The sequence below is a fragment of the Pagrus major genome, chromosome 2, assembly GCF_040436345.1.
Source record: "Pagrus major chromosome 2, Pma_NU_1.0".
Lineage (NCBI taxonomy): Eukaryota > Metazoa > Chordata > Actinopteri > Spariformes > Sparidae > Pagrus > Pagrus major.
Genome location: NC_133216.1, coordinates 34,732,497 through 34,746,678, shown reverse-complemented (window position 1 = coordinate 34,746,678; position 14,182 = coordinate 34,732,497). Strand labels below are relative to the sequence as shown.

The window sequence follows — 14,182 nt, the reverse complement described above, 5'->3', positions numbered from 1 at the left end:
GCCTAATAACACAGACAAAAATGGCAGATTTCACAGTCATAAGCCAGCATCGGCATTAAAGTTATCTTTGTTACAGCATCCACAATAAAGACAACGAAAGATTACCTGTTCAACAGAAACTCCGCTGTATCAGAATAGCATTTCTTGCTGCTTCATTTAGCTGCCACAAGCAAATACGTAGGCTGATTTGGTGTAAACATGATAGCAATGTTAGCTTGTTGTTAGCTTACAATGCTAACATAGAGGCTAACGTCTCCGTCGAACAAATAAACAAGTGTTGACAATACTGCAGAGACAGAAATTGTGTCAACACCGTCTAATAACACAGAAAAAAACTACAGCAGCTTTCACAGTCATAAGCCAGCATTGGCATGAAAGTTATCTGTGTCACCACATCCACAATAAAGACGAAAGATTACCTGTTCAACAGAAACTCCGCTGTATCAGCATCGGGTCCATATCTTCACGGACCTTTCGCCACCGTTCAAATAATGACCCAATGTTTATTCGGGTTGGAGACCTCTTCGTTTACATCTCCGCTTTGTGTCTGCCTTTTCAGTGACAGACTTTTGCTTTCTTTCAGCCTTTGCGGTGGGGCAAGCTCTGCTTTGCTCTGCTGGTGCTCGCAACAACAGAGTGATAAAACATCTGGAGCATCCAGTTGCAGACATTAAAGTTGTAGACTGCCTCTGTGTTTGTAGACCACTCCAGTTATTGTCCAGCACCACACCAAGATATTTGTCCACAATGTCAACATCTGTCCCACCAATGCAGACTGGAGAGGGCAGGGGCTTGTTCCTCCCGAAGTCCACGACCATCTCTTTCGTCTTCGCCATGTTCAGCTGCAGTTGGTTCCCCCCACACCACTTAACAAAATTGCCGAACAGGTCCCTGTACTCATCCTCCCTCCCGCCCTCTACACGCCCCACAATGGCCGTGTCATCAGAGAATTTCTGCAGATGACAGGACTCAGTGCGGTACTTAAAGTCTGCAGTGTAGGTGGGGGGCGCCGATGTTGCCGATCAGACGGTCAGACACACAGTTCTGTAATCTCACAAACTGCGGTCTGTCCGTCAGATAGTCATCGACCCATGTGACGAGGGGAGAATGCACTCGCATGTTCTCCAGTTTGGCCTTCAGCAGCCTGGGCTGGATGGTGTTGAAGGCGCTGGAGAAGTCAAAGAAGGTGACGCGGACAGTGGTGTTAGGTCTATCCAGGGAGGAGTAGGCTTCCTGCAGCAGGTAACATGGGGCTGATATGCAAACTGTAGGGGGTCCGGTGATGGGCACACTAGGGGTCTGAGGTGTGCTAGAACCAGCCTCTCCATGACCTTCATGATGTGAGAGGTCAGTGTGATCGGCCTATAGTCACCCAGTGCCACAGGGCGTCCTTTTTCGGGCACTGGAACGAGGCAGGATGTTTTCCAAAGCACTGGCACTCTCTAAAGGTGGAGGCTCAGGTTGAAGAGGCTGGCTGGCACAGGCCTTCGGCATGCGAGGGCTGATGTGGTCTGATTCAGCAGCTTTCCTCTGCTTGAGCCTCTCCAGCTCTCTCCTCACCTGGCTGGCTGTGATGTTAAGTCCAGTCTGGGGGGTGGGGGGTGTGGCAGGGTCCATGGTGGGTGACAGCAGGGGGGTGAGGGGTGAGGGGTGAGGGGTGAAGCAGAGTGGTCTCTGCTGCAGGAGTTGGTAGGGGGCAGTGGGGTGTGTGCAAGTTTCCTGGGGGAAGGGGGTGTGAGAGAGTCTGTGGTGGGTGACAGCAGGGGGTTGGTGTGGAGCTGAGAGAGATAACCGGGGGGCTGCTGGGGGTGGGGGAGCTGGAGTCAAACCTGTTGAAAAACTGGTTGAACTCGTTTGCTTGTTGTTCATTTCCCTTAGCTGCTCCTCCACCTTTCCTCTAGAAGCCAGTTATCTCTCTCATCCCACTCCATACGTCCCTGGTGTTGTTGTCCTCCAGTTTATATTCCAGTTTTCTCCTGTAGTTGTCCTTACTCTCCTTGATGCTGTGTTTGAGTTATCTTTGAACATGTTTGAGCTCATGGAGAATTCCACTGTCTAAACCTTTGCAGCTCTAACCTGACTCTAGGCCATGACAAAAAATGGGAAAGGACTTGAAGTGCAAAATGAACATGAGTAATTTATTATAATTAACATAAGAAACTAAACAATAAACAGTTAATTACGGTGTGTATGTCAGTGGCATCAGTGGTGTAAATGTCGATTTGTGGAGAAGTGGTGTGGCGTAGGTGTTGGTGGAGCAAAACAATAGTTGAAACAAAACAAGAAAAGGTGCAGGCGATGGGAGAGAAGCAAGAGAGCCCCAGCCCAGTTAGAGGCCGGACTTTTATATTCCCTAGAGCACTGAAACCAGGTTCTCCAGATCTAGCTACTGCAATCACCTTCTTCTGGTAACCTCAGAGAGAGACAGGGAAAAGGTTTAGAATAACCAACCTGCACAAACACTCCACCAGTAGCAGGGGCCATCACACAGCATAGCTAAGAGCCTGAGCCTGTCCTGGATTATACAGGAAGCCAGTGCAGAGAGGCTAATAGCGGAGAAATATGTTAATAGGAGTTCTTGTCAGTACACATGCAGCAGCATTCTGGATCAGCTGGAGAGTCTTTAGAGACTTATTGGCCCAACCTGATAAAAGGGAATTACAGTAATCCAGCCTCGAGGTAACAAAAGCAGGGTATGTGCCAGTGGAATGCCATTAACATATTGTTTTTATATGCCATATGGCAGCAGCAGTGACATACATATCAGAATCGATATAAGGTATTACACTATAAAGATGAAGGTTTTACAAAGGCTTTTCATCTGAACTTTTATAGGAATTTGTTTCTGAATCCAGCTGATGTCATTCTTCTCCAGGCAGTGTCTTTAGGTGTGGACATGCAGACACTGACCAAGGCCTCCAAAGGGGACAGCTGGTCCAGACCCAGACTGTGTCACATCAGCCGACACCCAGATCATGGCCTGGGAATGACCATCAGCTCAGTGCCAGGTACCCACACATGGCTGTCATTGTTTGACAGAGTGTTAATTACTCATTTCCAGCTCTGACAATGCACGCACAAAGTCTGTGGGCTTTAACAATATTTCACAGGAACACCAACCAGTTTAAATGTTAGCAGATGTTGTGATGATCCACTGACCCTTCATGATGCACCAATTTTTCTTGGTTCCCCCTGCTCTACAGAAATACTGTCTTTCCGAGTATCTTGAAGCAGGATTTGTCTTGATACTGTGCTCATTTAGCAGCTGGATTATGGATTTCCTCACTCCTTACTGGAAAAATGACAATAGTTGCCTTCCCAAATAAATGTTGTTTGACTGTGTTTTTTGGTTGGTTGGTTAGTTGGTCAGCAGGATTACACAAAAACTACATAACAGATTTCCACAAAACTTGGATGGAAGTTGTGTCTTGGCCCAAGACAGACCTCACTCACATTTTATATCCCATATAAAGAGCCCATACCTTCGCCAAGACACCTAAATGGTAAATGGACTGTATTTATATAGTGTTTCTAGTCTTATCGACCACTTACAGTGTTTTAGAAAACACATTTCAGCATTTACCCATTCACATACATTCATGCACTGGTGGTAGAGGCTACCATGTAAGGTGTCACCTGCTCCTCAGAAGCAAAAATTAATTATATACACTCACACACCATAAATACACCTGTGTTTTTGTTGTTGTCAAGATCTATGTTTTATTCCCTGAGGAATTAACAAAAATTTTGAAAAATTCCCTATGTTAAAGAAAGTGAAAAAAGAAAAATCTCTATCCATTCCTTTATCCAGATCCATGTCAAAAGACCCATCATGTGGAAATCCATTCTGTAGGTTTTGTGTTATTCTGCTGACAACAACCCAACCAGCTGACAAACAAACGGCAACGGGTGAAAACATAAACTCCTTGGCGGATGTATTAAACAAGATATAACATGTTAGTCTGTGAGCTTTCGAGGTGTTGGAAAGAAAGAAACAAAACAGTGTAGTTCCCAAAATGTTGAACTTTTCCTAAAGGAACCTTGTAGAGTGGAATCTCTGGATGCATTGTTTCACTCATGCAGAGACACTTTGTTCCTACTAAATCATATCAGTAGGCTGCCTAATCATTTATTAACAGAAGAGAATGGTGTTCTCTGTAAACGCTGTAGTTAATCTTGTTACAAAGTACAATTTTATATTACAGCACACTGATGATTATGACAATGATTATAGTACTGATGTGTCAACAGGTCAGAGGGGTCAGTATATCGTGAGCATAGCTACTAACAGTCCAGCAGAGAAAGCCGGTGTCCGCTCTGGAGACAAACTGATCTGGATCAATGGAGTCATGGTGTCGACGCTCACACACACCATTCTCAGTAAAACTGTATGAATCTCATCTCTTTATTCAGATCTAACTTGTGTGGTCTGTTAGACTAAACATGTGTGTGACTCCTGCAGTTTATTTGATTTTCAGGTGAAGAAGGGTGGGGACTCGGTGACCGTGCTTGTCATTGACAGTGAGAGTGAGAGTTGCTATGTCAAGAGGAAGATGCCTATCCTGCCTGTTTTGGCAGAATGTTGCAGCCTGCCACACACTGCCAAGACCATGCATCTAGTTAAAGGAAGTGATGGATACGGCTTCCTGCTGAGACAAGAGAAGCTGGCAGGCACTCGACAGATAGGTGAGAGATACACTGATGGACACATGACAACAACCACATCCAAACGCACATATACACTCACCTCATAGAGCCAGCTCACCATTTTATGAACACAAATGGTGCAGTGTATACGAGACATACCGTATCAAATGATCAAAATGGCAAGTAGACACAAAATTTAACTGTTTGACACGCTTGGCAAGCGTTATCATTATCATTAATTCATCATATTAATCTTTCAACCAGCAGTGATATCTAAAATGATTAAATGTCTGACAGGAAATTATTTGTCTCCTAGGCATTTATTAGCCCTCATAAAGCTGTTTTCTGTCCTATTCAGCTCTATGCTAGACTTGACTGCATGTAAAAGTGGTAATCAAAATGTACATGAAAGAATATTACGATACCTTTTTGAAGTGAACATTTAGTTTACAATTAGCTGTTCCAGCTCATCAATATAGTGCTATGAGGAAAAATAAAATAGAAATATAAGCCTCCTTTGTAAGTGCTGCCCTCTCCGGGCACACAATGTTACCACCTAGTGGCTTCTGTAGGTCATGCTTTTTGGGTTTTTGCCTTTCCTTTATTGTATTATGTAGCATTTTTGTGCATGTAAAAGGTCTGCAAAATGAAAAAGCCCAAAGTCCACACCAAAGGGACTTACTCTCTCCCACAGAAAACACTGCTCCTGCACTGCCTGAAACGCCTGCTTTGGAGTCGAGCCTTTACTTACATAACTTATGTGTGTCACTGTGTAACAGATGTTATATAAATATATATTTTTATATATTCATATTAAAATATATACACTCCAGTCCGTCAGCAGACAGTTGCTACAGTGATGTAGAGAAATTGCCAAGTTAAAATGTGATATTTGAAATAAAAGATGGTTACAAAATAATAACTTACCATTATAAAAAAAACGACTTGCTCCAGTCTTGCGAAGGTGGTTCGGTTTGTTCTGCCTGTGTTTCAGTATCAGAATCAGGCGTTATTTTGGATCACACTACCTTGCTCAGCATGACCCGCCCTACTCTGCCTCTGATAGGCTACATCCTGCCCATTCAGTAATGTAGACACAGTGTGAAAAGGGTGCCTCAGCAATGCACCATATAAGAAAAATAATGTGTTTTTTGAAAATTAAAGTATGTAAACCTCTTTTACTAGGACCCCCAAATAAAAGTATGAACCTGAAAATTTGCTTACATGACCTCTTTAAACTAGTGGTGGGACTCGGTTAAAAAAAATAATCTAATTAATTAGAGGCTTTGTAATTAATTAATCTCAATTAATCGCATATCAATATTTGACACGAGAAGCAACATTTTTCAATTTAAATGGATTTTGGTATATGACTGACTCAATGAATAGACACATAAATGAGCTTAAACAACAAAATCGTGTTCATTTTCATCACTGAGTGTTAACATAAAGTGCAATATGAATAAAGAATATTATGATTGCATTGTTCACAAGGCACAAACCTAAATTCAAGTTAGCTATATTCAAGCCTTTTCAGGACTTTTTGTAAACTTTCTATGTCTTAAACACAGTTGTTTTTGTTTATTAAAATAAAAAAACAGCACTTAGTACAGTACATTCCAGAAGAGTGGGTCAGACGACGCTATCTGTAGCACCGCTTCTAGCCCCTGATCTTCTACCACCGAGAGTGGCCGACAGTCCACTGCAATCCACTTCGCCAGTGCGTTTGTTATTTTGTCAGTCATGGACTTACTCATTTTGGCTCTGAACTCTGTCATCTTGTCGAGTGTGGATTGGCGACACTGCCTGCTTGAACTAGGAGTGTTGTCTGTGCTAGCTGCAACATGTTTGGCATTGAGGTGGTAGCGGAGGCTGGAAGTGCTCCAGTGATAGGCAAATTCTTTCTTGCACAATTTGCACACAACTGTGCTTTTATCCAGGTTTCCACCTGGTAGTTTTTTAAAACTAAAATTTCCGCCCACCGAACCCAGCAACGACTTCTCATCGGTTTCCATTTCTCGTGTTGTGTCCTGTACATCAGTATTATGGGTTTGCCGGGAACTCGTGCAACGAGCAATGTTCCGCGCTGTTTGGAGTGCAAAAATAAATTGCGATTAAATGGGTTATTTTTTTTGTCGCGTTATTTTTTCTGTAATTAATTAATCTTAATTAACGCGATAAAGTCCCAGCCCTACTTTAAACCCTTTGGGACTTTGGGAGACTGCTGACATGGACCTGACTTCAGTTACTTCATGTTCACAAACTGTAGCAACAGCAAGAGTGTCCAAGCTGTGCTATAATGATAGTAATGGTACAAACAGCACCATATGAAAAATTATTATAATAATGCCAACCTGCTAGGGTCGGTTGCCTCAAGTTTGTGTGTGTGTGTGTGTGTGTGTGTGTGTCTGTGTGCATGACTGTGTAACTGTGTGTGTGTCTGTTTGTGTGTGTGTTGATTTGTGTTGGTGTGTGTGCAGCCAAGCTCAAACAAAAATACCAGGTGGACAAAAATTATCCATGTAAATATTTACTCCTGTAGCCTTAATTATAGAAGTGCAACTGAATAACACTAGAAAACATTTGAATGTTAACTGTTTGGGGGGGGTTTGAAGAGATTTTTGTGTGTAGTAATGACATATGTCATAAAAGATATGTTACTGAACAGGAAAAAAATAAAAAAAGAACAGAAAAACCTTTCAACTTGGCAGTATTGGTAATTGTGGTCTGCTGTGAATGTATGAAGATTGGCCTGGGCTGCTTTAGGCTCACGACCTGAAATACAAACTTGATTCCAAAAAAGTTTGGATGCTGTGTAAAATATATATATATATATACATATATATATATGTAGATAGATAGATAGACAGGTAGATAGATAGATAGATAGATATATATAGATATCTATATGAGCAGGACACCTGCAAAGGCCCTATTGTATCTGTAAGGATCCTTCCACAAGATCGCATATTTGGCGGCCTGAACATACCCAAAAACTCACCAAACTCGGAACATATGTCACATTTGTGTGCCGCTATCTGAATTCAAAATGATTAGGGGTGGGTGTGGCCAGGGGACTCCATAGCGCCACCTAACGTCGATTTGTCCCCACGATATTTTTCTCGTATCGTCATGAAATTCGCAGGACTCACACATATTATAAATTCAGCCAGTAATTATTTTTGTCAGATTTTTTTCCACAACAGGAAGTCGGCCATCTTGAATGGCGTGCGGCGATTTTCATTTTTCCAAGTTTTCAGGCCTTTACGATGGTCGCAGACTTACCAAATTTGCAACGTAGCTTCTAACCCATGACTACGTTAATTCAATACCATAACTGGCCTCAGGCGTGGCACGACAGCTCAGTAGCACCCCCTAGTGACTTTTCCCATTTTGTACGTACAGGTGGGCCTTTTAACTGGAAAAAATGGCTCTATAGCACCCACTGGAATATTTCAAACTTTAAGCCCCGCCTCCTACATGCACACCCTCTTGGACCCATATCCTCAGTCCTACAGGAATTCGGTGATTTTAGTTCAAAGCAGAAATTTCGCTGCCATTTTCATCCATTTTCATGCCTCATATTTTATCTAACTTGTCCTACAGGTTTAACACCATAGACTTCACAGTCACCAAGTCTCATCCTCATACCTTGATGATGAAAAGTTGTCAAAGGCTTTCGCCTACGTTATTCCTGGTGGGCGTAGCAGTGCGGTCAATTTCGATCCTTCACCATAAGCAGGAAGTCCTTGTAACTTCAACATACAATTTCCCATCTTCACCAAATTGGTCACACATGTAGAGGGGCTGGCCATGAATATGTCTATGCATCAATACTGTGTTAAGTGAAAAGATGGCTCCATAGTGCCCCCTGGAATATTTCAAACTTGAAGCCCCGCCTACTACATGCACATACATGAATGCAATTTGGTATACATATGTATCATGACAAGACGCACAAAATACCCCAGGCATCGAAACCCTCAGTCCAACAGGAAGTCGGCCATTTTGGTTCACAGCGGCCATTTTGTCAAACTTGAAGCCCCGCCTCCTATATACACAAACATGAATGAAAGTTGGTATGCATATGTATCATGACCAGACACACAATAAACCCTCTTGGACCCATACCCTCAGTCCAACGGGAAGTCTGCCATTTTGGTTCAAAGTTGAGATTTTGCTGCCATTTTCACCCATTTAAAACCTATTCCTATGCCTTGTACTTTATCTAATCTGTCCTACAGATTTAACAAGATGATGAAAAGTTGTCAAAAGCTTTCGCCTACGATATACCTGGTGGGCATGGTGGTGCGGTTCATTTCAATGACCCCCTTATGGCTTTTCCCATTCTGCACAAACCCAGTTTCTAAGCCTCTTACTTTAACTAACTACTCCTACAGATTTAACACCACAGACTTCACATTCACTCAGTAGCATCCTCATACCTTCAACAGCCTGAGTTGTACCTGGTGGGCATGGCGGTGCGGTCAATTTCGATCCTCTGCCATCACGCAAGAAGTCCTTATAACTTCAACATACAATTTCCCATCTACACCAAATTGGTCACACATGTAGAGGGGTTCTCCCTGAATAGGTCTATGCATCAATACTGCGTCATATGCATTGCGCCACCCACTGGACACAGGAAGTCACTGAAGATGTCACTGTTGTGTTTTGTGTGACACGTACCCCATTTAGGTAGGAAATGCAACATGCCACATGCAACAGGCAAGCACACATCTGGGCGCGCGGCCTCCGACAGCGCCATGGCCCGACGTACGTGGGACGAGGGCCCGTTCATCACTGCTTGCAGTTTTAATTAGGGCCCGAGCAGGAAACCTGCGAAGGCCCTATTGTATCTGTAAGGATCATTTATTAGGGCCCAAGCAGGAAACCTGCGAAGGCCCTATTGTATCTGTAAGGATTATTATCAGGGCCCGAGCAGGAAACCTGCGAGGTCCCTATTGTTTTTGGAATGATCATTATTAGGGCCCGAGCAGGAAACCTGCGAGGTCCCTATTGTTTTTCAAATGATTATTTTTATTAAGGCCCGAGCACGAATCTCGTGCGAGGACCTATTGTATCTGTAAGGATTTTTTTCTTTTTCTTTTCTTTTTCTTTTTCCTTCCAGTCGTGCATATTTGGCGGCCTGAACATACCCCAAAACTCATCAAGTTTGAAACATACGTCACATGTGCGCGCCCACATCTGAATTCAACATGATTGGGGGTTGGTGTGGTCAGGGGGCTCCATAGCGCCACCTAACATCATTTTGTCCCCGCGAAAACATTCTCGGATCGTCATGAAATTTGCAGGAGTCATGGCTCTCAAGGATTTAGGCAGGAATTATTAGGGCCCGAGCAGTGAAACTGCGCGATGACGTTGTGATTTCCGGTGTTCGCGAGACTGGTACGTGATTCAACATGGCGGCGCACGGTACCGGCTATTAAACGTAAACTAAAACTAAAACCTAGTAAATAAAAATCTAAAGTTTATCAAATAGTCAAATATAATCTAATCAACCAAAGGAATACGTCAGTGATATACCACTCGTAAACAACAACAAAAACAAAAATCGTTAACCCTGGAACAGCTGGAGGATTTCATTGACGAGTACTACAACAAACTAACCAATATGGGACGTAAGGGGAAAGGAGCGACTTCAACACCACCAGCTAAACGACCGCGTTCTCCTGAGTCGACGAATTCATCTCCAAAGTCGTTCGTCGCCCAAACAGATTCACCAACCCAAACGGATACTCCGCTGTATAGCCCTGAGGTTAGTGAGACATTGGTAACAATAAACAACCATCTCTCCTCGATGGACTCCCGTATAGCTCTCGTGGAGTTACTACACAAAGAGTTCCAAGAACTCAAAGTTAGTTTACAGTTCTGCCACGACCAAATTACTCAGCTTAACTCAGAAAACAAACAACTGAAAACTGCCGTTCAAACTCTAACAGCCGACGTGTCAGATATCCATAAAATAAACAAAGAATTAAAAGAGACAGTGTTAGAGCTGCAAGGTCGCTCCATGCGCGACAACTTAATATTCTCAGGCATCCCCGAAACCGAAGGGCACAATCCCACCGAATCCGAGGATGAGATAAAAAACTTTATGGCTACTAAATTAAAGATCTCGGACGACAAGTTAAAACAAATCACCTTCCACCGTGTGCATCGCCTAGGAGCCTTCAAAAAGGACAACAAACACCCGCGCCCGATAGTCGCCAAATTCGAACACTACAAACATAAAGAGTTCGTAAGAAAACAAGGCGTCCTACTCAAAGGCACAAATTATGGCATGAACGATCAATACCCCAAGGAAATCCTGGCTCGACGTAAAATCCTTTTTCCCATCCGCAAAGAAAATATGGCGAAACAACGTAGAGCAGTAATAGCAGTAGACAAACTGTATATCGATGGCCAGCTGTTCCGAGACCTAGAATTAACCCCGTGGTTATTCTAAAGTAAACATTCCTGTAATGACCGGCAATATATTAATACGTACTCATGCCAGTCTCGCCCACACATCAAGATGTGTTTGGCTCTCCTCCCCCCACTTTTCCCCTCGCACGATCACTATTTGTCCACTGCGATATTAACATTTCACTTACGTGGTTTTGCTCTGTCACAAAATTGGGCATGTATCCCCTCAGACCCCCCTCCCATCTCTTCTTCTCTCCTTTTTCTCTATTCACAGATAACCGTGACACCCCTCACCCCCCTATACACACACACAATTTATATCACTCCCATACACATACACGCACAGTCTTTCACATACACATACTCACATAGACACACACTAGTATGTTTTAAACACATATTTACATATAATCTCACCTTCTACCATGCACACACACACACACACACACACACACACACATACATACAAGGAAGTACTTGGGAACATTACAATAATCCACAATGGTTAAACTTATAAGTTGGAATGTTTGTGGTATTGGAAATCAGGCAAAAACGATCAAAATAAAAAACCATCTAAATAAACTTCAGGCAGATATCTGCCTACTGCAAGAAACGCATCTTATAGATTCAAGAAATACAGTTATTAGATCCCCAACTTATCCGCAGGCCTTCTATGCAAACTTCAATTCAAGACAAAGAGGAGTAGCAATCCTAATTAACAGTAAATTACAATTCACACACAATACAACCATTTCAGATCCAGAAGGACGGTACGTAATTATTAACATTTCTCTCTACAATTACCAACTAACCATAGCCAGCATATACGGACCAAACCAGGATGACCCAGACTTCTTTCATACACTCTTCTCTTTACTAAACAACTTACCAAATGCAGAAATTATCATTGGTGGCGATTTTAACACTGTGCTGGACTCTCCTTTAGACAGATCAAGCCAGGGAGGAAAGCCCAGATCTTCTCAATCAGCAAGGACCCTGAAACAGTATATGGAGGACTACGGCCTTGGAGATAGCTGGAGGATAAACCATCAGGAAGAAAGAAAATACACCTTCTTTTCACAAGTACATCACACCTTTTCAAGAATTGATTACTTCTTAACTAGTAATTCGCTTCAAAGCGTTATCACTGAAACACAAATCCATCCAAGAATTATTAGTGATCATGCCGCAGTATCATTTAATCTAAACATTAATGTACAGCAAAAACCCTCCATCCGATGGAGATTCAACACATCATTGTTAAAAGACGAAGACTTCAACCAATTCTTTAAACAAGAATGGAAATTTTTCTTGGAAACAAATGACACACCACACATTTCACCAGTAATACTATGGGAAACTGCCAAAGCAGTACTACGAGGTAGGATCATATCTTTCTCATCTTACAAAAAGAAGAAGGAAACACAAAGAGAAAATAACCTGCAAACAAAAATAGTAGACAAGGAAAACATGTACGCTAAACAACCAACAGAAAGTCTCTTTTGTGAAATCAGAAAACTCAAAATTGAACTAAACGATATTATCAATAAAAAAACCCAATTTCAGCTTGAAAGACTAAGACTCAAGGATTTTCAAAACATCAACTCAACTACATACCTAGCTAACCTTCTTCAGCAAAACAAAGAAAAAACAACCATCTCATGCATTAAGGACTCTACAGGTAAATCTCTCCACAACAATAATGACATTAATAATGCGTTTAAAATTTTTTATAGGAAATTGTATGCGTCAGACCTCAACCCAAGCGAGGAGGAAATTAATCAATTCCTTAACTCAATTACACTACCACAACTCGATAAGGATACACAAAATGATTTAGATAGACCCATATCACCAGAAGAAATTTACTGTGCCATCAGTAAAATTCCGAATAATAAATCGCCAGGTCCTGATGGTTTCCCTATTGAATTTTACAACCACTTCTGGGAAACCATATCCCCACTCTTCATGCGTATGATTACAGAATTCACAGCATCAAGCATAATTCCTTCAACTATGAACACAGCAATGATAAATGTACTTTTAAAACCAGAGAAGGACCCGACTAATCCAGCAAGTTACCGCCCTCTATCACTAATTAACACAGACATTAAAATTTTTAGTAAAGTACTCGCATCCAGAATTGAGTGTGTTATTCCGAATCTCATTCACCCCGACCAAACGGGTTTTATCAAAGGACGGCAATCGTCTGACAACACCAGGAAATTATTTAACTTAATGCAATTATCGCAACAAAAAGAAACAGAAAGTCTAATATTATCATTAGACGCGGAGAAAGCCTTTGACAAAGTAAACTGGACATTCCTATTCCTAATACTAAAAAAATTTGGAATCAGTGAGACATTTAGTGGATGGATTAGGGCACTTTACAGCTCACCAATGGCTACTGTATTCACTAACGGTTTAATTTCAAATAACTTTCCCTTACTCAATGGGACTAGACAGGGTTGCCCTCTCTCTCCATCCCTCTTCGCATTATTCATTGAACCTCTCGCAGCATCAATCAGAGAAAACATAAACATAAAAGGGATCAAAACAGACACAGCAGAATATAAAATAATTTTATACGCAGATGATGTATTAATCCTACTAGAAGACCCCCAATCCTCCCTCCCAAATTGCTTTAACATAATCTCATCATTTTCAAAAGTATCCGGATACTCTATTAACTGGTCTAAGTCCACAATGCTACCAAACAACATAGAAAGAAAAAAAGCAGCAGCACTAGCAAATAAACACAAACTCAGAGTAGGAAATATCAAATATCTGGGCATTAATATCTCTCCCAAATTATCTGATTTGTTTAACCTAAACTTCTCGCCTCTCCAACAAAAAATAGAACAGGACTTGTGCCGGTGGTCTAACCTACCGCTATTACTACTAGACAGAATATCTTCAATAAAAATGTCCATTCTCCCAAAAATTAACTACTTATTCACAATGATACCAATTACTCCAAATAAGTCCTGGTTCAAATCGATTAACTCAGCAATAACCAAATTCTACTGGAAAAATAAAACGGCAAGAATTAAACTCTCTACTTTACAAAAACCTAAATCTCATGGTGGACTTGAATCTCCAGACT

General features: G+C 41.8%; 1 protein-coding gene across 4 annotated transcripts in view; it reads left to right on the top strand.

Annotated features, from left to right (window-relative positions):
- The window catches only part of LOC141009045 (Na(+)/H(+) exchange regulatory cofactor NHE-RF3-like), a 60,141-nt gene that overhangs the window by 12,538 nt on the left and 33,421 nt on the right, over positions 1-14,182 (top strand). For all 4 annotated transcript variants that reach the window (XR_012180119.1, XM_073481457.1, XM_073481475.1 and 1 more), the window contains 3 exons: positions 2,876-3,008; positions 4,252-4,388; positions 4,479-4,686. Coding sequence is in view for 3 of the 4 variants with exons in the window: in XM_073481457.1 (XP_073337558.1) it covers positions 2,876-3,008; positions 4,252-4,388; positions 4,479-4,686 (478 nt within the window). In the remaining variant the exon portion in view is untranslated. The remainder of the gene's footprint in view (positions 1-2,875; positions 3,009-4,251; positions 4,389-4,478; positions 4,687-14,182) is intronic.